At 67.8% G+C, this 21,448-nt stretch overlaps 4 protein-coding genes across 8 annotated transcripts; 1 reads left to right on the top strand and 3 right to left on the bottom strand.

Moving 5' to 3' along the window:
- Positions 1–243: 243 nt before the first annotated feature.
- LDHD (lactate dehydrogenase D) lies at positions 244–4,133 on the bottom strand. Its single transcript, XM_074839594.1, has 11 exons — positions 4,036–4,133; positions 3,758–3,870; positions 3,391–3,532; positions 3,162–3,303; positions 2,310–2,469; positions 2,042–2,241; positions 1,836–1,964; positions 1,005–1,132; positions 824–914; positions 619–730; positions 244–545 (listed from the first exon to the last, which is right to left on the bottom strand). Exons 1-11 carry the CDS (start codon positions 4,096–4,098, stop codon positions 380–382), a joined length of 1,446 nt encoding a protein of 481 aa, XP_074695695.1. The 5' UTR covers positions 4,099–4,133; the 3' UTR covers positions 244–379.
- A 521-nt stretch (positions 4,134–4,654) lies between these two features.
- On the bottom strand, positions 4,655–6,878 carry LOC141929703 (chymotrypsinogen 2-like). 2 transcript variants are annotated; one of them, XM_074839505.1, is made up of 7 exons: positions 6,809–6,878; positions 6,578–6,681; positions 6,358–6,437; positions 6,173–6,251; positions 5,326–5,506; positions 4,893–5,026; positions 4,655–4,816 (listed from the first exon to the last, which is right to left on the bottom strand). In XM_074839505.1, the coding sequence occupies exons 1-7, from the start codon at positions 6,876–6,878 to the stop codon at positions 4,655–4,657; spliced, it is 810 nt and encodes a 269-aa protein (XP_074695606.1). The 2 variants fall into 2 exon arrangements, with proteins under 2 accessions (XP_074695606.1, XP_074695607.1); XM_074839506.1 differs by having other exon boundaries at positions 6,830–6,878.
- Positions 6,879–7,873: 995 nt separating this feature from the next.
- On the top strand, positions 7,874–10,098 carry LOC141929699 (chymotrypsinogen 2-like). Of its 2 annotated transcripts, none has more exons than XM_074839500.1 (7): positions 7,874–7,922; positions 8,072–8,175; positions 8,316–8,395; positions 8,502–8,580; positions 9,247–9,427; positions 9,727–9,860; positions 9,937–10,098. In XM_074839500.1, exons 1-7 carry the CDS (start codon positions 7,874–7,876, stop codon positions 10,096–10,098), a joined length of 789 nt encoding a protein of 262 aa, XP_074695601.1. The 2 variants fall into 2 exon arrangements, with proteins under 2 accessions (XP_074695601.1, XP_074695600.1); XM_074839499.1 differs by having other exon boundaries at positions 7,874–7,943.
- A 2,466-nt stretch (positions 10,099–12,564) lies between these two features.
- BCAR1 (BCAR1 scaffold protein, Cas family member) lies at positions 12,565–19,535 on the bottom strand. Of its 3 annotated transcripts, none has more exons than XM_074839672.1 (7): positions 19,434–19,535; positions 17,771–18,460; positions 16,373–16,534; positions 16,044–16,148; positions 14,458–15,606; positions 14,139–14,228; positions 12,565–13,812 (listed from the first exon to the last, which is right to left on the bottom strand). In XM_074839672.1, the coding sequence occupies exons 1-7, from the start codon at positions 19,443–19,445 to the stop codon at positions 13,297–13,299; spliced, it is 2,724 nt and encodes a 907-aa protein (XP_074695773.1). In that variant the 5' UTR covers positions 19,446–19,535; the 3' UTR covers positions 12,565–13,296. The 3 variants fall into 3 exon arrangements, with proteins under 3 accessions (XP_074695773.1, XP_074695774.1, XP_074695772.1); XM_074839673.1 differs by lacking the exon at positions 19,434–19,535 and adding an exon at positions 18,909–19,075; XM_074839671.1 differs by lacking the exon at positions 19,434–19,535 and having other exon boundaries at positions 17,771–18,499.
- Between the last annotated feature and the right edge of the window lie 1,913 nt (positions 19,536–21,448).

The following is a 21,448-nucleotide window of genomic DNA, read 5'->3' as shown; positions in this document are numbered from 1 at the left end:
CCGATGCCCCTTCCCCACGTCCGCCTTGGCGTGGGGATGGCCACGGCGGTGCTCGGCATGTCCCAGAGAGCTCCCAGCCCTGCACCACTGGCACTGCAGCTCTGGGGAAGCAGCTAAAGAGGGTCCCCCCCGCCAGCCCCCCTGCCCTGTGGGTGTCTGTGTGTGCACTGCGTGGCACAGGGACCCTCAGGGGAGGGGCTGGGGTGTCCTGTTTCCCCAAAAGACATCATGGCACATGGAGGCTGCAGGTGCAAAAGGGTTTATTGGGAGTCCCTGACCCCCCAGGGAGGGCGATGGGGGGTGACAGAGCAGTAGGGCCACCCCAACTCTGACTCCAGGGGGCTGCTGCCCCCCCCCACCGGCACTGGGGGGGCGTCCCTCAGAGCACTTTGCCGGGGTTCATGAGGTTGTGGGGGTCCAGCGCAGCCTTGATGCGGCGCAGGGTGTCCAGCCCCTCCTGGCCCAGCTCCTCCAGCAGCAGCGCCCGCTTGCCCAGCCCCACACCGTGCTCCCCAGTGCAGGTGCCCCCCGCTGCCAGCGCCCGCCTGTGGGACAGGGGAGTCAGGGGGTGCCACAGGGCCCCCTGTCCCCATCCCCCCAGGGCATACCCGTCCCCACCTGCCCAGGCGCTGGGTGAAGGTGTGGACACGCTGGGCCTCGGCCGGGTCCTGGGCGTCGAAGATGAGGAGGCAGTGGAAGTTCCCATCACCCACGTGTCCCACCATGGGGCCTGTGGGGCCATGGGTCAGGGGGGACACGATTGGGAGGACAGCAGCCCCCCCAACCGACCCCTTCCACCCCAGGGGGCCGCAGCCCTGCTGACCTGTGAGGCCGGAGTCCTGCAGGTCCTGCTTGGTCTCCACCACCACGTCAGGCAGGCGGGAGATGGGCACGCAGACGTCCGTGGAGTAGCCCTGGGCCAGGCAGGGCAGAGCCGTGGTGCCCGCAGCTCCGTGGGGCGCTGCCGCCCTCGCCCCGTGCCCATGCCCGTGCCCGTCCCTCACCTGGCAGCCGGGTCGCAGGGCCAGGGCCGCGTACCAGGCACTGTGGCGCATGGCCCAGAGCCGCCCGCGCTCCTCCAGCTCCTCCGCCCAGGCCAGGCCAGAGCCACCGTTCAGCTGCACGATCTCCTCTGCCGGCGGCCAGGAGCCCTGGGATGTGGGGACGGGACCCGCAGCAGCCCCGGGCACCCGGCCCTTGCCCCAGGACCTCCAGTCCCCACCCCGGGTAGCCGTCCCACACCCCAGGACACCCCTGAGCCCCCTGAGCCTGGACACTTCTCCCTTGCCCTGGGCCCTCCAGCCCATGCACCCATCCCTCACCCTGGTGACCCGCCCCTTGTTCCTCAGTCCCCATTCTGGGCACCTGTCCCCATCCCCAAGACCCCCGGACCCTCAGTCCCCTGGTCCCCAGCTCTGGGCACCTCTCTCTCACCCTGGTGATCCCAAGGTCCTCCTGTCAATGGCCCTGGGCACCCACCCCTCATACCAGCGCACCCCTAGTCCACCCATCCTCTGTCCCTGGGCACCCATCACACACACCAGAGCCACACCATGGCCCCCCCCCCCGCCAGCACCATCCCTGACCCCAGGGCACACTCAGGGCACCCATCCCTTACCCTGGTGACACCCCAGTACCTCAGTCCCCAGCTCTGGGCACCCATCCCTCAGCCTGGTGACCCTCCAGGTCCTGCACATCCCATTCTTGGTCACCTTCACCCCAGGACACCTCTGATCCCCCCATCCCCTGTCCCTGAGCACCCTTCCCTCACCCCTGGGTGCCCACCATGGCCCACAGCCCCGGTCGGGCCGTCCCTGTGTCAGCACCTTCCCTACCTGCTTGCCGCTGCTGCTCAGCCAGGCCGTGCCGGGAGCCGTGGAGCTCCAGGAGGAGCGTGGCCGCTGCCGGCAGCTCCAGCCCGCTGTAGCGGCTGCAGGCACCCACCATCACCTCATCCAGGAACTCTGGGTGGGATGAGGCAGCGCTGAGCCCCACTGCCAGTCCCCAACCCCCAGCTCTGCTGCCGGCCCCCGGCACCCACCGATGCGGGCCACGGGCACGGCGGCCTGCAGGACCTGGACAGTGCAAGCCACGGCTGCCCGCACGCTGGGGAAGGCGGCGGTGGTGACGGCGACGGCCTCGGGCAGCGGGTGCAGGCGCAGCGTGGCCTGTGTCAGGAAGCCCAGGGTGCCCTCGGAGCCCACGAAGAGCGAGGTCAGGTCGTAGCCGGCCGCTCGCTTCCTGCGCGGGGCCAGTGAGTGGGTGCCTGTGTGACCCCCGCCCAGCCCTGCCCGGCCCCCAGCACCTACCTGGGCTGGCGCCCAGGGCCGGCGGTGTGGAGCAGGCGCCCGTCCGGCAGCACCACGCGCAGGTTGAGCACGTTGGGCCGCATGGTGCCATAACGCACCGCGTTGGTGCCCGAGGCACCTGTGGCTGCCATGCCGCACAGCGAGGCGTCCGCCCCGGGGTCTGCGGGCAGGGGAAGGGCAGGGGATGGCGATGGGGATGGGGCAGGATGGGCGGCTGGTGTGGGGACAGGGCCACAGGATGTCCCCATGGAACCCCACACCGTGTCTGGCCGCATCCCAGGAGCCCGGTCCCACAACAGCCCCAGTGCACCCCTGGGACCCCAGCATCCCTGGGACCATAGTGCCCACTCCCCATGGACACCTCTGGGACCACAACACCTCAGTGGGGACCCCCCAACACCCTTGGGACCACGGCACACCCATGGGCACCCCCAGCACCTCTGGGGTGACAGCAACCCAGTCCCATGAGGACCCCAGCACCCCTGGGACCACAGCATCCCCAGCCCCATGGGCACCCATGGTACACCCCTGGGACCACGGCACACCCCAGGTGACCCCCCCCAGCACCTCTGGGGCCACAGCACCCCTGGGACCCTGGCACCGCAGACCCGTGGGCTCCCCCCAGCACCCCCTGGGACCGTGGCAAACCCAGGACCACAGCACTACTGGGGCCATGGCACCCCCCACCCCATGAGCACCCCTCCTACACCCCTGGGACCACAGCACCCTTGGCCCCATGGGCACAACCAGCGCTCCCAGCATCCCCAGCCCCACTGGTGTCCCCAGCACCCCCAGTTCTGCCACCCCCAGCCCCTGGGCCCCCCCCGGGTACTGCGCCGACGCCCACGGTACCAACGGGGAACCAGAGCCCGGTGCCACGCAGGTGGCTGTTGAGGGCCTTGCGGGTGACACCGGGCTCCACCGCCACCGAGAAGTCCTCGAGGCTCAGCTCCGCGATGGCGTCCATGCGGCTCAGGTCAAAGCAGACGCCGCCCTGGCACGGGGGCAGCAGCATGGCTGGGCACGGCCGGGCACCGAGAGCCCAGCGCAGGGGGTGCCGGGGGTGCAGGGGGGGCTGTACCTGCACGGCGTTGACGCCACCCTCGAGGCCGGTGCCGGTGCCGAAGGGCACCATGGGCACGCGGCAGCGGTAGCAGAGCGCTGCCAGCTCCTGCACCTGCCCCACCGCCTGGGGCCACACCACGGCGTCCGGGGGGGCACAGCTGGGGGCACAGGGTGGCACTGCTGCCCCACGGACCTCCCTTCCCTGACACCCTTCCCTGCTCCAGCCTCTTCCCCTCCCCATGGCCCTTCCCCTCTGCACACCCTTCCCCTCCCCACACCCTACCTCTCCCATGCCCCTTCCCTTCCCCATGCCCCTTCCCTTCCCCTTTCCCCTTCCCCTCCCCAGACCCTTCCTCCCGAGACTCCCAGCCCCGGGCACCCACGTGTGCATGGACTCGTCGTGGCCGTGCTGCTCTCGCACCGCCATGGCCGTGGAGACGTTGGGGGCCCCAACCACGGCCCTCAGGGCCTCCACAAAGTCAGGGGGCAGCGGGCGCTGTGGGGAGGGGGGGGCGAGAGCCCTGTCAGGGCAGGGACAGATGGGTCTGGCCCAGGGGCCAGGGGCCCAGGACTTCCCCCCTGAAACTGGGGGTGCTGGGCCACTCTAGGGCCCCCATCTCTCCGTGCCCCTCGGGACCCCCTTGCCCCCACCCGTCCCCACCTTGGAGCAGCAGCTCCGTTGCCCCAGGGCCCGCCCCAGCCCCAGCACCCGCTGCAGAGCCATGGTGGGGACAGCAAGCACCGGGCCAGGACACTGCCCTCCCTGGGCCACGCTGGCCCTTTCTGTCCCCTCCCTCTGCCATCAGCACCGTCACCTTAAGGTGGCTCCAGCTGACGGGACTGCAGGGTTGGGACAAGCCTCCCCTCCCAGTCTGGGGCCCTCTGCCCTGCCTGGTGTCCCCACAGCTGACTGGGTGTCCCCATGCCAGGCCACGTGCCCCCACACCTGTCCAGGTGCCCCTGACCCCACGGAAGGCCATGTGTCCCTGTGCCTCCAGCCCTTCTGACCAGGTGTCCCCACACACAGCCAGGTGTCCCCATGCCCCCCAGCCTCATGTCCCCATGCCCGGACAGGTGTCACCACCCAGCCGGGTGTCCCCATCCCTCCAGCCGTGCTGGCCAGGTGTCCCCATGCCCACAGAAGTGTCCCCACGACCACCGTGTGCCCGGCCACGCGTCCCCCAGTCACCCGGCTGCCCCCCGCCCCGCTCCCACCCATCCCAGTGCCACAGCGAGGAGGCAGCGTGGTTGGTGGGGGGTGACAGCATTTATTGCTGGCCTCAGTTGGCCGCCAGGATGTCGTTGACCCAGCTGCGGAGCTTGGTGACGCGGGCGTAGACGCCGGGCACGTTGGTGGCGCAGGTGCTGCTGCCCCAGGAGACGATGCCCACCAGGTTCCAGACGCCGTCCTTCTCGCACACCAGCGGGCCCCCAGAGTCGCCCTGCAGGCAACGGGTGAGCGCAGGGACCGGGGGGGAAGGGGGAGATGGGGGTCCTGGGGGGTCCGGGGGCACCTACCATGCAGGAGGAGGCACCGTTGGCGCCGGCACACACCATCACGTCAGCGATGCGGAACCCCCAGTACTGCTTGCACTGGGTGTTGGTGAGCAGGGGCAGGGCCACCTGCTGCAGCACCGGCGGCGTCTGGGAGGCTGCGGGTGAGCGGGGGGGGTCAGCACCAGTGCTGGGACCAAGATTGGGAGTGGGGACAAGTGTGGGGATGGGGATTGGGATGGGGGTGAGGAGGACGAGGGTGGAGATTGGGATGGGGTTGGAGATGAAGATGGGGAAGGGTAAGGGTTGGGAATTGGGGATGGGGATGAGGAAGAGGACAGGGATGAGGATGGGAATGGGGATGAGGATGGGGATGAGGATGGGAATGGGGATAGGGATGGGGATGGGGATGAGAGTGGGGATGGGGATGGGGATGGGGATGAGGAAGGTTCGGTACCGTTGGGGTCAGTGAGCCCCCAGCCAGTGGTGACACAGGTCATGCCCCCTGGGAAGTCGTCGGTGGCCTGGGGCAGGCAGACGGGGGACACGCGGTCCGACAGCTGCGCCGGGGTGGCCAGTTTGATCAGGGCGATGTCGTCACGGATGGTCAGCATGTTGAACTTGGGGTTCTTGAAAACCTGCAGCAGGCGGCACCGCTCCCAGCGCCCGCACCCCAGCCAGGGCAACGGGCACTGGGGACTCCACAGGGACTGATGGGGACCCCAGGGAATGGCCCTGTGGGTCCTGGGCTCACGGGGTCCCTGGGATGCAGATCCCACCCCCGGGGCACAGGGGAGAAGGGACGCAGAAGGGACTCGTGGGGACCTGAGGGAGCAGACCCCAAGTCTTGAGCTGGAAGGGACACAGGGAGCAGATGCCAACCCCGGGGGCAGATGGTGACAGGGACACCCACAGGGACCAGGGACACCCCAGGGACACCCTAGGGACCAGGGACACCAACAGGGAGCAGACCCCAAACTCAGGGCTGATGGGGATCCTGGGGGCAAACCCGTGCCCCTGGGGCACTGGGCAATGGGGACACTCCAGGGAGAGGGACACCAACAGGGACTCTGGGAACTTGGGACACCCTGGGGACCCGACCCGAGGGATGAGCGGGAGCAGGAACACCCCAGGGGACCCCAGTCCAGGGATGTGGGACACCCCAGGGACCCTGATCCTCAGGAAAAGGGGAAGCAGAGACCCCCTGGGGACCTGACCCGCAGGACAAGGGGGACCCAGACCCACAGGGCTCCCCGTGGTGGCTGCGGGACCCCGCAGGCACACGGTCCCCACCCCGGTGGTACCTTCTCAATGGACAGCCTCTGCTCGTCAGGGGAGGGCGAGTCCTGGTCGTACGCACCCACCACCACGGTGTCGGTGGTCCTGGGCACAGGCAGGCACTGAGCACCGGGCACAAGGATGGGGGGCCCCTGGAGACCCCGTGCCCGTTGCCCAGCCCACGCCGGCCGGTGGCAGAGCCGGTGCCTACCTGACGCCGCAGTGGGCAGCGGTGACCACCCAGTTCTCGCTGATCAGCGACCCGCCGCAGAAGTGGAAGCCATCGTAGCGCTGCCGGGGAGAGCTGCTATCAGCACCCAGCACCGCCGTCACCACGGCCGGGGTGCTCTGTGCCCGGCACACACCCCGGCACACACCCTGGCCCCCGACACGGCACCCACCCTGGCCTCTGGCCCCCTTCAGGCACTCACCTGGAGGGAGACCTGCCACGGCCAGGACCCCGGCACTGCCGGCTCCCCGTTGACGATGCGGTTGTAGCCGCGGATGACGGGTGTGATGGCGGGCACGCCACAGCCTGCGGGGCACAGACAGCCGTGGGACGGGGGCTCCAGCCGCCCTGGCCCCGTATCCCCATACCCCCGCACCACTGCCTTCCCCCCAAGCCCCTCGCCCACCCTACTGATCCCAGTGGCCTCACGCACTCTCCACGGGGAGGGTGGCACGGGCAGAGCCCGCGAGTGCCAGGCAGCTCAGTAGCCACAGGAGAGCCATTGCCACTTGTGGGGACAAACCCTTCCCGGGGCCCAGCACCTCTTATACCCACTGCTGGGCATGTCCCTGCTGCTGGCCTTGCTCTGGTGGCCTCGGGAGATAGCGTGGCACCTGACACAGTGACAGGACAGGGCCTGGGAGCGTGGCACCTGGAGCTGGTGGCCTTCACCAGGGCTGTGCGTCAGCACTGGTGGAGTCTAAGTGCTGGCTTCAACATGTTCCTTGGCCTGGTGCACGGGGCGGGCTGTGACCATGTCATGGAGTGATTGATGTTGGAAGGGACCTTGGAGCTCACCTGGTCCAACCCCATCAGGACCACCCAGGGACCACAGGTGACTTCTGAGTATCTCCATGGATGGAGACTCCACGGCTGGCCGGGGCAACCTGTGCCTGTGCTCAGTCACCCCACAGTGAAAATGTGTCTCCTGGTAGTCAGAGGAGCAGTTCCGCCTGTCAGACTGTCCCATCGCCTCTGCTCCTGGCACTGGGCACCAGTGGAAAGAGCCTAGCTCTGTCCCCGCTGCACCCTCCCTCTATTGCCATCAGAGATGTTCCTGTCCCTTCCATGTCTCCCTGGACTCTCACCAGTATGTCCCTGTCTCTTGTGTACTGGGTAGCCTGGCACTGGATCCAGCACTCCAGGGATGGCCTCCCCCTCCCCAGTGCTGAGCAGGGGGGGCAGGGTCCCTCCCTCGACCTGCTGGTGTTTGGGCAACCCAGTGCCCACCAGCACCCAGGGACTGGGCTGCAGAGATCTTCCTGCTGCTGCCCAGGCTGGGGCACAGGGTCCCTGTTCATCCCCAGGGCCAGGCCCCCGTGGCACCCATGGGTTGGACAACATCCCTGGTGCCAGAGCTAGCACTGTGCCTGGGGCACCGTGCCGAGTGCCACGCTATCTCCCGAGGCCACCGGAGCAAGGCCAGCAGCAGGGACATGCCCAGCAGTGGGTATAAGAGGTGCTGGGCCCCAGGCAGGCTTTCTCCCCACAAGTGGCAATGGCTCTCCTGTGGCTACTGAGCTGCCTGGCACTTGCGGGCTCTGCCCGTGCCACCCTCCCTGTGGAGAGTGCGTGAGGCCGTGGGACTCAGTAGGGTGGGCGAGGGGCTTGGGGGGGAAGGCAGTGGTGTGGAGGTATGGGGATACGGGGCCAGGGCGGCTGGAGCCCCCGTCCCACGGCTGTCTGTGCCCTGCAGGCTGTGGCGTGCCCGCCATCACACCCGTCATCCGCGGCTACAACCGTATCGTCAACGGGGAGCCGGCGGTGCCAGGGTCCTGGCCGTGGCAGGTCTCCCTCCAGGTGAGTGCCTGAAGGGGGCCAGAGGCCAGGGTGGGTGCCGTGTCGGGGGCCAGGGTGTGTGCCGGGGTGTGTGCCGGGCACAGAGCACCCCGGCCGTGGTGACGGCGGTGCTGGGTGCTGATGGCAGCTCTCCCCGGCAGCGCTACGATGGCTTCCACTTCTGCGGCGGGTCGCTGATCAGCGAGAACTGGGTGGTCACCGCTGCCCACTGCGGCGTCAGGTAGGCACCGGCTCTGCCACAGGCCAGTGTGGGCTGGGCAACGGGCACGGGGTCTCCAGGGGCCCCCCATCCTTGTGCCCGGTGCTCAGTGCCTGCCTGTGCCCAGGACCACCGACACCGTGGTGGTGGGTGCGTACGACCAGGACTCACCCTCCCCTGACGAGCAGAGGCTGTCCATTGAGAAGGTACCACCGGGGTGGGGACCGTGTGCCTGCGGGGTCCCGCAGCCACCACGGGGAGCCCTGTGGGTCTGGGTCCCCCTTGTCCTGCGGGTCAGGTCCCCAGGGGGTCTCTGCTTCCCCTTTTCCTGAGGATCAGGGTCCCTGGGGTGTCCCACATCCCTGGACTGGGGTCCCCTGGGGTGTTCCTGCTCCCGCTCATCCCTCGGGTCGGGTCCCCAGGGTGTCCCAAGTTCCCAGAGTCCCTGTTGGTGTCCCTCTCCCTGGAGTGTCCCCATTGCCCAGTGCCCCAGGGGCACGGGTTTGCCCCCAGGATCCCCATCAGCCCTGAGTTTGGGGTCTGCTCCCTGTTGGTGTCCCTGGTCCCTAGGGTGTCCCTGGGGTGTCCCTGGTCCCTGTGGGTGTCCCTGTCACCATCTGCCCCCGGGGTTGGCATCTGCTCCCTGTGTCCCTTCCAGCTCAAGACTTGGGGTCTGCTCCCTCAGGTCCCCACGAGTCCCTTCTGCGTCCCTTCTCCCCTGTGCCCCGGGGGTGGGATCTGCATCCCAGGGACCCCGTGAGCCCAGGACCCACAGGGCCATTCCCTGGGGTCCCCATCAGTCCCTGTGGAGTCCCCAGTGCCCGTTGCCCTGGCTGGGGTGCGGGCGCTGGGAGCGGTGCCGCCTGCTGCAGGTTTTCAAGAACCCCAAGTTCAACATGCTGACCATCCGTGACGACATCGCCCTGATCAAACTGGCCACCCCGGCGCAGCTGTCGGACCGCGTGTCCCCCGTCTGCCTGCCCCAGGCCACCGACGACTTCCCAGGGGGCATGACCTGTGTCACCACTGGCTGGGGGCTCACTGACCCCAACGGTACCGAACCTTCCTCATCCCCATCCCCATCCCCGTCCCCACTCTCATCCCCATCCCCATCCCTATCCCCATTCCCATCCTCATCCCCATCCTCATCCCCATTCCCATCCTCATCCCTGTCCTCTTCCTCATCCCCATCCCCAATTCCCAACCCTTACCCTTCCCCATCTTCATCTCCAACCCCATCCCAATCTCCACCCTCGTCCTCCTCACCCCCATCCCAATCCCCATCCCCACACTTGTCCCCACTCCCAATCTTGGTCCCAGCACTGGTGCTGACCCCCCCCGCTCACCCGCAGCCTCCCAGACGCCGCCGGTGCTGCAGCAGGTGGCCCTGCCCCTGCTCACCAACACCCAGTGCAAGCAGTACTGGGGGTTCCGCATCGCTGACGTGATGGTGTGTGCCGGCGCCAACGGTGCCTCCTCCTGCATGGTAGGTGCCCCCGGACCCCCCAGGACCCCCATCTCCCCCTTCCCCCCCGGTCCCTGCGCTCACCCGTTGCCTGCAGGGCGACTCTGGGGGCCCGCTGGTGTGCGAGAAGGACGGCGTCTGGAACCTGGTGGGCATCGTCTCCTGGGGCAGCAGCACCTGCGCCACCAACGTGCCCGGCGTCTACGCCCGCGTCACCAAGCTCCGCAGCTGGGTCAACGACATCCTGGCGGCCAACTGAGGCCAGCAATAAATGCTGTCACCCCCCACCAACCACGCTGCCTCCTCGCTGTGGCACTGGGATGGGCGGGAGTGGGGCAGGGGGCAGCTGGGCGGCTGGGGGACGCGTGGCCGGGCACACAGTGGTCGTGGGGACACTTCTGTGGGCATGGGGACACCTGGCTGGGTGGTGACACCTGTCCGGGCATGGGGACATGAGGCTAGGGGGTGTGGGGACTCCTGGCCAGGAGGGCTGGAGGCACAGGGACATGTGGCTTTCTGTGGGGTCAGGGGCACCTGGACAGGTGTGGGGACTCATGGCCAAGTGTAGGAACCCAGCCCAGGCAGGGGACACCTGGCTGAGCTTAGGGATAAGGCTGGGCAAGGGCCAAGGAGAGCAGGAGGCTTGGGGACATGTGGCCTCCCCTGGGAACACTTGAGCGAGTCAGGGGCACGTGGCCAGGTGCAGCCACACCTGAGCAGGCGTGGGGACACCCAGCTGCACATCAGGCGTGGGGACACGAGGCTGTGTGTGTGAGCATGTGGACTCCCATGGGGACACCTGGCCAAGGAGTGGGACATCTGGCCAGGCACGGGGGCACGTGGCCTGATGTGGGGACACCTGGTCAGCTGTGGGGACACCAGGCCAGGCACAGGAACCCCCATCATGGGTACTGGGTGTTCAGCTGGGAGGGGACACTTGTCCCAGCCCCATGGCTCTGTCAGCCAGAGCCACCTTAAGGTGACAGTGCAGATGACGGAGGGAGGGGACAGAAATGCCAGCGGCTGGGGAGGGCAAAGTCCTGGTGCTGGCCCCACTACAGCTCTGCAGCGGGTGCTGGGGTGGCGGAGCTGCTGCTCCAAGGCAGGACTGGATGGGGACACGGGGGTCCTGTGGGGCACGGAGGGACAGGGGACACTGAGAGCCAGGGGTCCTGGTGTGGCCCCATGCCCTCAGCTATGTGTGAGGATTTCAGGCCTATGGCTCCCGGGCCAGACCCTCCCACCCTCACCCTGATGGGGGCCTCGCCCCCCCGCACCCCCACCCCTGCGGCACCTGTGTGCTTTGCGGAGGCCCTGAGGGCCATGGTTGGGGGCCCCAAGGAGCAGCACTGACACAAGTCCATGTACATGGGGGTGACCCGGGGGGCAGGGTCCTGGGTTGGGGAGGGACCATGGGGAGGGGAAGGGGAAAGGGGAAGGGAAGGGGCATGGGGAAGGGAAGGGGCATGGGAGGGGAAGGGCCATGGGGAGGGGAAGAGGCTGGAGCAGGGAAGGGTGTCAGGGAAGGGTGTCAGGGAAGGGAGGTCCGTGGGGCAGCGGTGCCACCCTGTGCCCCCAGCTGTGCCCCCCCGGACGCCGTGGTGTGGCCCCAGGCGGTGGGGCAGGTGCAGGAGCTGGCAGCCCTTTGGCACCGGCACCGGCCTCGAGGGCGGCGTCAACGCCGTGCAGGTACAGCCCCCCCGGCACCCCCCGCACCCCCTGCGCGGGGCGCTCGGTGCCCGGCCGTGCCCAGCCACACCGCTGCCCCCGTGCCAGGGCGGCGTCTGCTTTGACCTGAGCCGCATGGACGCCATCGCGGAGCTGAGCCTCGAGGACTTCTCGGTGGCGGTGGAGCCCAGCGTCACCCGCAAGGCCCTCAACAGCCACCTGCGCGGCACCGGGCTTTGGTTCCCCGTCGGTACCGTGGGCGCTGGCGCAGCACCCGGGGGGGGCCCGGGGGTGGCAGAACTGGGGGTGCTGGGGACACCAGTGGGGCTGGGAATGCTGGGAGCGCTGGTTGCGCCCATGGGGCCAAGGGTGCTGTGGTCCCAGGGGTGTAGGAAGGGTGCTGGGTGCCATGGCCCCAGTAGTGCTGTGGTCCTGGGTTTGCCACAGTCCCAGGGGGTGCTGGGGGGAGCCCATGGGTCTGCAGTGCCAGGGTCCCAGGGGTGCTGAGGTCCCCATGGGGTGCTGTGGCCCCAGAGGTGCTGGGGGGGGTCACCTGGGGTGTGCCGTGGTCCCAGGGGTGTACCATGGGTGCCCATGGGGCTGGGGATGCTGTGGTCCCAGGGGTGCTGGGGTCCTCATGGGACTGGGTTGCTGTCACCCCAGAGGTGCTGGGGGTGCCGTGGTCCCAAGGCTGCTGGGGGGTCTCCACTGAGGTGCTGTGGTCCCAGAGGTGCACTGGTGAAGCGGGCACTGCTGCTGGAGGAGCTGGGCCAGGAGGGGCTGGACACCCTGTGCAACATCAAGGCTGCGCTGGACCCCCACAACCTCATGAACCCCGGCAAGGTGCTCTGAGGGACCCCAGTGCCAGTGGGGAAGTGGTAGTCCCCTAGAGTAAGGGCTGGGGTGGCCCCACTGCTCTGCCACCCCCCATTGCCCTCCCTGGGGGTCAGGGACTCCCCATAAACCCCTTTACACCTGCAGCCTCCATATGCTGTCTTTTGGGGGACAGGACACCCCAGCCCCTCCCTCTGGCAGGCAGACACAGAGACCCAGGAGATAGGGGCATTTCTAGCCAAATCTTTATGCTGCTGGGGGGGCAGGGGGCTTAGTTTCAGGGGGCTGTGACTCCGTAGCTCTGGAAACTAGGGGAAGCTTCCCCTGTTTTCAAAAGGCACCAATTTCGGTTTGCGTTTCAGTTACAGCTGGTACGGTAGCACAACCCACGCCAGGCTAGACCCCCGTCACCCCTTACCACCCTGGGGACACTCATCCACAGCCCCCAGTAGGGCAGCATACCTCATCCCTGCCCCACTGTCCCAGCGTGAGGGGTGGTTTTCTGACCATTAAAACCTGCTGGCTGCCAGAGACTGCTGGGGAACCCCACCATGAGTGGAGCAGCCACGGCATCGCCCCAAATTGCCAGGCACATATCTGTCTCCATTGAACGGGGACACGGCCCCGTGGTCTCCAAGCCAGGAACAGCTGCCCGGTTTGTACAGAGAGGGGACAGCAGGGAGGGAGCAGGCACAAAACCACCTCCCGGCTTTGCTTTGTTAGGGCCAGAGCTCTGAATCCAATCCTGGCATCTGGCCAGAGGGAGGAAGAAGAGTAAGGGGGATGATGGCCACAGCCCCTCACCCCTCTACCAGCAGAGCCCCAGGCCCCCCCCGTGCGCGGGGGAGTCTCTATGTACATGTCCGCATACACGGGGCAGAGGGCTCCCGTAGAGGGGGATGCGTGTCTGGGGACAGGGTGGGGGCCGTGGGGAGGGGACAGCAGCCCCGGGCCATCACATGGCTGCCAGCTGGCCCAGCACCATCCTGAACTGCTGCGTGCTGTTGGCAAGGTCCTTGACACGCTCCACCATGTCCTTAGAGGCGGCAGGAGAAGGGTAGTGGAGGGCGGCCGCCTTGGTGGTCACCACGATCTCCTTGAGCATCTCGCAGAGGAGGTTGCTGTAGTGCATCACCTTGTGCTGCACGTCCTGGGCCTTGGCCTGGCGAGACAGCGTGTCCCCGATGAAGACGAGCTTGTGGGCGCTGAGGATGACGAACTTGCTGTGGGCCACGAAGATCTTGGGGGGTTGGTTGGTGCTGACGGCGGTGAAGAAGGCGTCGACAGCATTGGTGAGCGTGGTGAGGTTGGCCTCGCACTGCTCCAGGTAGAAGAGGAGGAGCTGGCGGTCGGCAGGACACAGGGCCCCGCCACCCCGCGCCGGGCCGTAGTGCTGGGGGGGGCTCCAGTTGGACAGGTCATTGTCGATGGGGCGCGTCACCTCCTGCTCCAGCCGCTCAAACTGCTTCAGCTGCGAGAGGGACGGGTGTGAGGCAGAATGGCCTTTGAGTCAGTGCCCCCTCCCCTCCCTGGAGCCACCAGCACGGGTGGCTGTGGCCACCAGCCCCAGGAAAATGGCAAGGGACAGTGCCAGCCCCAGGACAGCCGTGCCAGGCTCCTCTCCAGGAGCAAGGCACTGATGGGGAGGTGAGCCAGAACCCACCGTGGGGATGGCCACGCAAGAGCGGGCCGTGGCCCAGACCAGTGGCTGGGGGTACAAGGGGAGCAGGAGCCAAAACCCTGCTGCCTGCCCCAAGAGCTGTGCCCAGCAGCGCCTGCCCACCCCAGCTCTGTTACCTGCTGGTGCTCCAGCTGGTCCTTGCTCTGCCGGATGATGTTGCCTTTCTCCAGCAGCTCCTTCTGGGTCTTCTCAAACTCCTCTTTGCCCTGCAGTGAAGGAAGGGGTATGACATGGGGGTCAGCAACACCAGCCTTGCCAGGAGCGAGCCCCCATCTGCCCTGGGACATCCCTGGTCACCCCCATCCTCAAGCCGGAGAGTAAGAGCAAGATGTGAGTGGCAGAAGCACCACCAGTCAGAGCTGCCCAATGCTCCTGGGCCAGGGAGCCACCAGCACAAAACCCACCCATGGGAGCAGCCCCCCTGCCCGTGCCCACCTGGAGATGGACGTAGTCGTAATCCTCCATCCAGCCGCTCTCGCTGTTCTCGTAGGGCCCGTCGGGCGACTCCTGGGCCAGCAGCTTGGGCGGGGAGGGCAGGGGCCGCGACTGGATGCTGCTGGCCTTGTCGGAGGGGTGAGGGGGCCCATGGCCACCACTCTCCACCACCGGCTTTGTCCGTTTGAAGAGGAGGGAGGCGTTGCCGTGCAGAAAGGAGGCCAACTGCTTGGTGTCATCGGGGATGCCGCGCGAGTGCATGACGAAGTGCTCCAAGTCATCCGTGCCCTGCTTGCCACCAGCCAGGGCGCTCGGGGCCCAGTGGCAAGCGTCCAGCGCTTGGCCATGCCGTGCCAGGGCCTGGTAGACCTCCTCCATCTTCTGCAGCTGCTTGCTGAGCTTGGCGTAGAGGGAGCGGTCGGAGGCCTGGGCGGCATTGCCCACCGCCCCCCGGGCAAACTCCAGCAGGTCCCGGAGGGCCGTCCGGACGCCCTCGGCTGCCCCGCGGATGCTGGCGGCATTGGCCTCCATGTGCTCGGGGCTGCGCCAGTTGGCGCCGATGAAGGACATGAGGTAGGAGACGGCGCCGCCGACGCCGTGCTGGAGCTTGGCCAGCGTCTCCATGGCGGCATCCAAGTCCAGGGAGAACTCCTTGCCGGTTCCCTTGGCCGGCTCCTTCACGGGCACCACATCCAGCGAGGACGTGGAGATGTTGCTGCGGGTGCTGCCCGTGCTGGAGGCCGAGAGGCGTTTGGCATCGGCCCCCTTGGCCTCACGGTCCACTTGCGGCGGGACGTCATAGATGTACTCGCCCTCCGTGTCCAGGGAGCCCTTGCCTGGGGCGTGCAGGTCCCGGGGCACGTCATACACCTCCTGGGAGGGGAAGGCTGATCCCCCCAGCTTCTTGAGGCTGGGGGGCACATCGTAGATCTCATGGGAGAGCGGTGGCTCAGGGGCACCTTTCCCAGCCACCGGTGGCACGTCGTAGACATCCTCTGGCAAGTAGGGCTCCTGCTGGGCCAGGATGAGGGGGTGGCGGGAGGGGTCGAAGGTTTTCTGCTTGGCAAAGGCGGGGGGCACATCATAGGTCTCCTCCCGCGCTGGGCCATCCGGCACGTCCTTGCTCACCGAGGGGGGGACGTCGTACACCTGCAAGGGCAGCGGCAGGCACCATCAGCGCTGCGGGGAGCGGACGCGCAGGCTGCGCTGCAGGTAAGCGCCAGCTCCGGGCACACAGGACGGCCCCAGGTGAGCCCTGGGATGGAGCCATGCACCCCAGGGGTGCCCCTGCCCCCAGCGAGGCCGGCACAGCCCTGCCGCAGCACCCCCGGCCTCCCACGTCCCCTGTGGGGTGGGAATCACAAAATCCTGGAGCAGCCCAGGTTGGAAGAGACCTCCAAAGACCATCTGGTCCAACCTCATCCCCAAACGGGATCATCTAGCACCATCCCCTCGCATTTTGAAACCCTCCAGCGCCAGGGACGCCACCACACCCCTGGGGAGGTTGTTTCAGTGAATGATGGTTCTTGTTGTAAAAATGTCTCTTTCTTATACGGAGAAGCCAGGAGCTTCCCAGCAGCACTTACAGTTTGGTGCAGGTTCTTCTCCACGCTGGGGGGCACATCGTAGATCTCCTGCCCCGGGTCCTGCCCGTTGGGACCCTTCACTGCCATGGGGGGGGTGTCATAGACCTGGAGGGGGGGGACACAGGACAGTGTGTCAGGGATGGTGTGGGTACCCACCTCCTCCCAGGGACCAGCTGGGAAGGACGGAGGTGCCAGAAGCAGCCCCAAGGCCCACAGCGTGCCCAGCTTTGGGTGTAATTTCCCCAGGTTTGTTACCCAGGTTGTGTCAGAGCATTTCCTGGGGTATGGGATGGAGTCAACGAGACCTCCCACCCCCCACCCAGCCTCACCTCCTGGCTGAACTGACTCGGGACCCCCCCTCGGACAGGCGGCACGTCGTAGATCTCCTGGGAGCCCGCGGAGAGGAGGTGGCGAGGGAAATCGTACTCATCCTGCTCACCCTTGGGGGAGTCGTAGACGTACACTTGCCCCACGCGGGTGGGCACCAGCACCTGGCAGGAAGGAATGGGATGAAGTGAGCACAGCCGAGCACCCCCAGCCTGCATCCCACCCCCCCCAAAACCCAGCGAATGGGGCTGGAGGGAGGAGGGGTGACAAATCCCGTACCAGACTGTCCGGCACCGGGCAAACCGGTGCCCACGGGAGGGCGCTCCCCGGCCGGGCGTGCACGCTTCTGTGGCGACGCCGGGGACGGGGGATGATATCACCGGTTATTTATAGCGGCGAGCCTCGGCGAGAGACAAAGCCCAGCCGGCACGGCCGCGGCGTGAAGGAGGGAATGGCTGATTTGGGCACCACGCCGCGGGCAGGGATCTGCCAACGCCACATCCCTGCCCGCGGCGTGGTGCCCACCTTGCCCTACCACGGGGACACAAGAGCGGCAAGTAACCAAACCCAGAGGGTCGTGGCACCCTGCCCAGCCGGTGCTGGGGGCAGCGGTCCCCTTTTAGGAGCCCTGGCCATGATTTGGCAGCCCCTTCCCTCACCGGCTGCTTCCCAGGGGCGTGAGAAAAGCCTTCCCGGAAAAGGCGACGCTGAAAGCTCCTCGCTGCTCTTCCCCAGGATGACGTGCCAGGGAAGGGGCAGAGCCGGGAGGAGCCCGGTGTCTGGGATGCAGCCGTTAGGCTGCCCTGGACAGGGTCCCCATGCTGGGGACAGGATGGTGGCTCACCCTTGCCTCGCTGGTAAATCCAACCGGCAAGCGCTGGCAGGCTCCCTGGCACAGCCAGGACAAGGTGGCACCGGCTGCCTGCCCCTGCCCACGCTCCCGGGCGGGGGGATGAGAACAGCTCAGCACCGCTCCGGGTACCACAGCTACCTGAATAGCTGCAGGATCCGGCCAAGGGGCATCTCCAAGCAGCTCTTGGGTGACCAGCACCCCGTGCCCTCCCCAAATGCAGCTGCCGTGCCCTGGGTGACGCTGATAAAGCCCACACAAGAGACCAAGAGGACCCGAGTGCTGAATGCTGTGCCACTCCAAGCCAGGGAGCCCACACCAACCGGGGCACCTCAGCCACCGCAGGGACCACCCCCGGCACGTCCGCTCCTGCCAGCGACGCGGGGAAGGATGCCCACACACCCCCCACGACAGGCGCAAGGAGCGCCCGCTCCAAGAGACACTGGCAGGCAGATAAGCCCAAACCCCGCAGCCCTGGCACCCACTTGCCACCACGGACCGCAGAGCGCCCTACAACCGTACCGCCAGCCCCCCAGTGCCCCCGTCCTACCTTTCCCTGGGGCTTGTGCCCTTCCCAGCTCCTCATGTCCAACGATGGGGGCACCTGGTAGATGTCTTGAGCCTGACCGGCCAAGGGAGGAACCTGGTAGACGTCCTGGGGGGGGCTGGCAGAGCCCCCGGGGTACGCCTCCGCCGCCTGGCCCAGGGAGGGGGGCACCTGGTAGATCTCCTGGCCGGGGCTGGGGAAAGCGTGGGGAGGCGTCTGCTTCGGGTAGGCGGGCGGCTGCTTCGCCGGGGCCGGCGGAAACTGTCCGGTGGGCGCCGAGCCCGGGTAGAGACCCTGCTGTCCCTTGCTGGGGACCGGCATCAGGTAGACGTTGTCCCCTTGGGGGGCATAAGCAGGGTGCATGGGTGTGTACTGCGAGGCGGGAGACAGCGGGGTGTAGCCCCCTTGGTGGTGGTACGGCAGAGCCGGCTGGGGCACCGGCGGCTGCGGGGGGGCCTGTCCCTGCGCCGGGCCGGGCGCTTGCTGCTGCTGCTGCTTCTTGTCGTACATCCCCACCAGGATCTTGAGGCGGTTCCCGGGGACGATGCCCTGGCGGCCGTGGAGCGAGCAGAGCCACCAGCCGTCCAGGCCCTGGGTGTTGCGCTCCAGCACCGTCATGATGTCACCCTTGCGGAAGGAGAGCTCGTCCGGGGACTCGGCCACGTTGTCGTACAGCGCCTTGGCCAGCACGTTCTGCAAGAGAGCCCCGCGCCGCGGCGGTGAGCCGGGCATCCCGGCGGTGCCCAGCGCCGGGACGGAGCCCCGCGGGCCGGGGAGGGGGGTGGGGGGGGTCCCACCGGCTGGATGTCCCCGCTCCAGCCGCCTGTTCCCTCCCCGCCGGAGTTCAACCCATCCTTCCCGGAGGTGGTGCTAGGAAGGGGCCGGGCCCTTCCGCCTCCCCGGTTTCGGGGGGACCTCCTCCGCCTCTCCCTCCCCTTCCCGCCGCCCCGGGGAGGAAGTGCCAGGGCGGTGAGTCAGCCGGAGCCGGACCGGAGCCGTCCCCGCGCCAGCCCCCGCCGCGCCCGGGCCCCGGCCAGCCCCCGGTGCCCGCCGCCCCCGTGGCGGACACGGGCCGCGCCGCCGCATCACGTCGGTGCCCGGGGGCACCTGCCGGAGCTCGCCGGCCCCCGCCGGGACTTACCGGTGCCATGGCGGCGGCGGGACAGGCCGCAGCCCGCCGCAGGCTCCCGCCACCGCCCGGGATGGCGGGACCGGGGCCCGCCGGCTCTCCCGCCTGCCCGCGGCCGGCGCCCACCCCCCCAGCCTGGCAGGGGTGCCGAGGCCTGGGGAGGCCCGCGGCCCCGGGGGGGGGGGAGGGTGTCTCCCCGGGGGGCCCGGAGCGCCGCCAGCCGCCGGGCAGGAGGACCGGGAGCCAAGGCCGCGCCGGCCCCGGCACGGCGGGGCTGGGCCAAGGTCACGCGAGGGGGCTCGGCCGCCCCGGGGGGGCCCTGCCCGGGCTCGGGGCGGGCTGCGGCCTTCCCCCTCCTCCTCCTCCTCCTCCTCCTCCTCCTCCTCCGCCCCGGGGCAAAGGCCGGGGGGAGGAGGCCCGTGAGCCGTTACCCCGCGGCCCCGCGCCCTGCCCGGGGGGGGGGGCCCACGCGTGCCCCTTCTCCCCACGGGGGAGGTTCCCCCCGCCCGGCCGCTCCCCCCGGTCGGCCCCGCTCACCAGGTAGTTCATCTTCCCGCGGGGCTGCTCCGGCCCTAGCGCCGGTCGGCCGGGGGCCGGGGCCGGGCCGGGGGCGGCGGGGCGGGCGGGCGGCGCGGCGGCGGCGGCAGCGGCGGCGCCGTAGGGATCATTATAGCGCGGTGCCCGCCCGGGCCCGGCGGCCCCGCCCGCCCCCATTGGCTGCGCCCGCCCGGCGGGGGGCGGCGCCGCGGCGGGAGGGGCGGGGCGGGGCCCGGGGGCGGGGCCCGGGGCACCGGCACCGGCACCGGGGGGGCGGCCGGGGGGCGGCGGGTAGCGGGCCTGCCAAGGGTAACGGGCGTGCAGCGGGTGTGCAACGGGTGTGCAACGGGGAATGGCTGTGCCAAGGGCAACGGGTGTGCGAAGGGCGTGCAGAGGGCGACGGGTGTGCAAAGGGCGTGCAGAGGGTGTGCAAAGGGTAACAAGTGTGCAAAGGGTGTGCAACAGGTAATGGGAGCACAAAGGCTGTGCAATGGGTAATGGGCATGCAATGGGGGTGTGCAAAGGGTGTGCAAAGGGTGCGCAAAGGGTAATGGGTGTGCCAAGGCAACGGGTGTGCGAAGGGCGTGCAAAGGGTGTACAAAGGGTAACAAGTGTGCAAAGGGTGTGCAACAGGTTATGGGAGCACAAAGGCTGTGCAATGGGTAATGGGCATGCAATGGGGGTGTGCAAAGGGTGTGCAAAGGGTGCGCAAAGGGTAATGGGTGTGCCAAGGCAACGGGTGTGCGAAGGGCGTGCAAAGGGTGTGCAAAGGGTAACAAGTGTGCAAAGGGCGTGCAACAGGTAATGGGAGCACAAAGGGTGTGCTATGGGTAACGAGTGTGCAAAGGGTGTGCAACAGGTAATGGGCATGCAATGGGGGTGTGCAAAGAGTGTGCAAAGGGTAACGAGTGTGCAAAGGGCGTGCAACAGGTAATGGGAGCGCAAAGGGTGTGTAATCGGAATGCAAAGGGTGTGCAAAGGGTAACGAGCGTGCAAAGGGCGTGCAACAGGTAATGGGAGTGCAAAGGGTGTGTAATCGGAATGCAAAGGGTGTGCAAAGGGTAACGAGTGTGCAAAGGGCGTGCAACAGGTAATGGGAGCGCAAAGGGTGTGTAATCGGAATGCAAAGGGTGTGCAATGGGTAACGGGCCCGCAAAGGGTGTGCAACAGGTAATGGGCATGTAGAGGGTGTGTAATGGGAGTGCGAAGGCTGTGCAGCAGGTAATGGATGTGCAAAGGGTGTGCAACAGGCACGGAGTGGGGTACTGGGCTGTATTTGGCGTCCAGCAAAGATGTGGGGGGGTGTGCACCGAGGGTGTAACGGAGGTAAGTGGCCCTCTGAGAGGCGTGGAAGAGGCATGGGGGTGTAAGGGGTAGGGGGTGCAAGAGGAGTGTTACAGGTGTGTAAGGGGAGGGGGGTGCAATGAGGGGTTATGGGGTGTAACGGGGCGTTACAGGGGTGTAGCAGGCAGGGGTGTGCGTTACAGGCGTGTAATGCACTTCAGGCACATACGTGTGGGTGTAATGGGTGTGTAGCAGGGGGATGTGTGTGTGAAAACTGTGCAACAGGCGTGCAGCTGGTGTGTAAGGGGGGTGTTCTGGGCAGGCAATGGGTGTGTAATGCGCAGGGGGGTGTCGGGGGGGTACAAGGGGCATGTAGTGGGTGGGTGTAGGCGCAACGGCTGTAGAAGGGTGTGATGGGTGTGTAAGGCGGGGGGGTGATGTGTGCAGTGGGGGGGTGTGCAAGGGCAGCGCACACCAGGGCGGGGCGTGCACACAGCGGGGTGGCGCAGGCTGGGGGCAGCAGTGTTGCAGCCCCTCGCCTTCCCCAGCTGGCGGGGGGGGGCTGTGTGTCGCCCCATCCCTCCTGGAAGGCACGTGTGCGAGTTGCACAAATGCGTGAGCTGCGGGATGTGCGAGCACGAGCTGCAGGACAGAGTAAGCTGCGTGGGCCTGCGTGACCTACCAGACGTGCAAGCTGCATGGGTGTGTGTGAGCTGCACGGAGACACAGGA

Source organism: Strix aluco, chromosome 14 (assembly GCF_031877795.1).
Source record: "Strix aluco isolate bStrAlu1 chromosome 14, bStrAlu1.hap1, whole genome shotgun sequence".
Lineage (NCBI taxonomy): Eukaryota > Metazoa > Chordata > Aves > Strigiformes > Strigidae > Strix > Strix aluco.
Note: the sequence above shows the minus strand (reverse complement) of the source record. Positions and strands in the feature narration are given on the sequence as shown.

Bases quoted from the DNA above. Each gene is read 5' to 3' on its own strand.
- LOC141929699 (XM_074839499.1), top strand. From the start codon at position 7,874: ATGGCTCTCCTGTGGCTACTGAGCTGCCTGGCACTTGCGGGCTCTGCC. The intron at 7,944-8,071 runs GTGCGTGAGGCC...TGTGCCCTGCAG, and splicing joins TGCCACCCTCCCTGTGGAGA to GCTGTGGCGTGCCCGCCATC. The intron at 8,396-8,501 runs GTAGGCACCGGC...GCCTGTGCCCAG, and splicing joins GCTGCCCACTGCGGCGTCAG to GACCACCGACACCGTGGTGG.
- LOC141929703 (XM_074839505.1), bottom strand. From the start codon at position 6,878: ATGGCTCTCCTGTGGCTACTGAGCTGCCTGGCACTCGCGGGCTCTGCC. The intron at 5,507-6,172 runs GTACCACCGGGG...CGCCTGCTGCAG, and splicing joins AGAGGCTGTCCATTGAGAAG to GTTTTCAAGAACCCCAAGTT. The intron at 5,027-5,325 runs GTACCGAACCTT...GCTCACCCGCAG, and splicing joins GGGGCTCACTGACCCCAACG to CCTCCCAGACGCCGCCGGTG.
- BCAR1 (XM_074839671.1), bottom strand. From the start codon at position 18,499: ATGCCCGGCTCACCGCCGCGGCGCGGGGCTCTCTTGCAGAACGTGCTG. The intron at 16,149-16,372 runs GTGAGGCTGGGT...CCCCCCCTCCAG, and splicing joins CGAGTCAGTTCAGCCAGGAG to GTCTATGACACCCCCCCCAT. The intron at 13,813-14,138 runs GTAACAGAGCTG...TCCCTCTCGCAG, and splicing joins ACCAGCTGGAGCACCAGCAG to CTGAAGCAGTTTGAGCGGCT.
- LDHD (XM_074839594.1), bottom strand. From the start codon at position 4,098: ATGGCTCTGCAGCGGGTGCTGGGGCTGGGGCGGGCCCTGGGGCAACGG. The intron at 3,533-3,757 runs GTGGGTGCCCGG...CTGTGCCCCCAG, and splicing joins CACGACGAGTCCATGCACAC to CTGTGCCCCCCCGGACGCCG. The intron at 2,242-2,309 runs GTAGGTGCTGGG...GGCCCCGCGCAG, and splicing joins GGCCCTGGGCGCCAGCCCAG to GAAGCGAGCGGCCGGCTACG.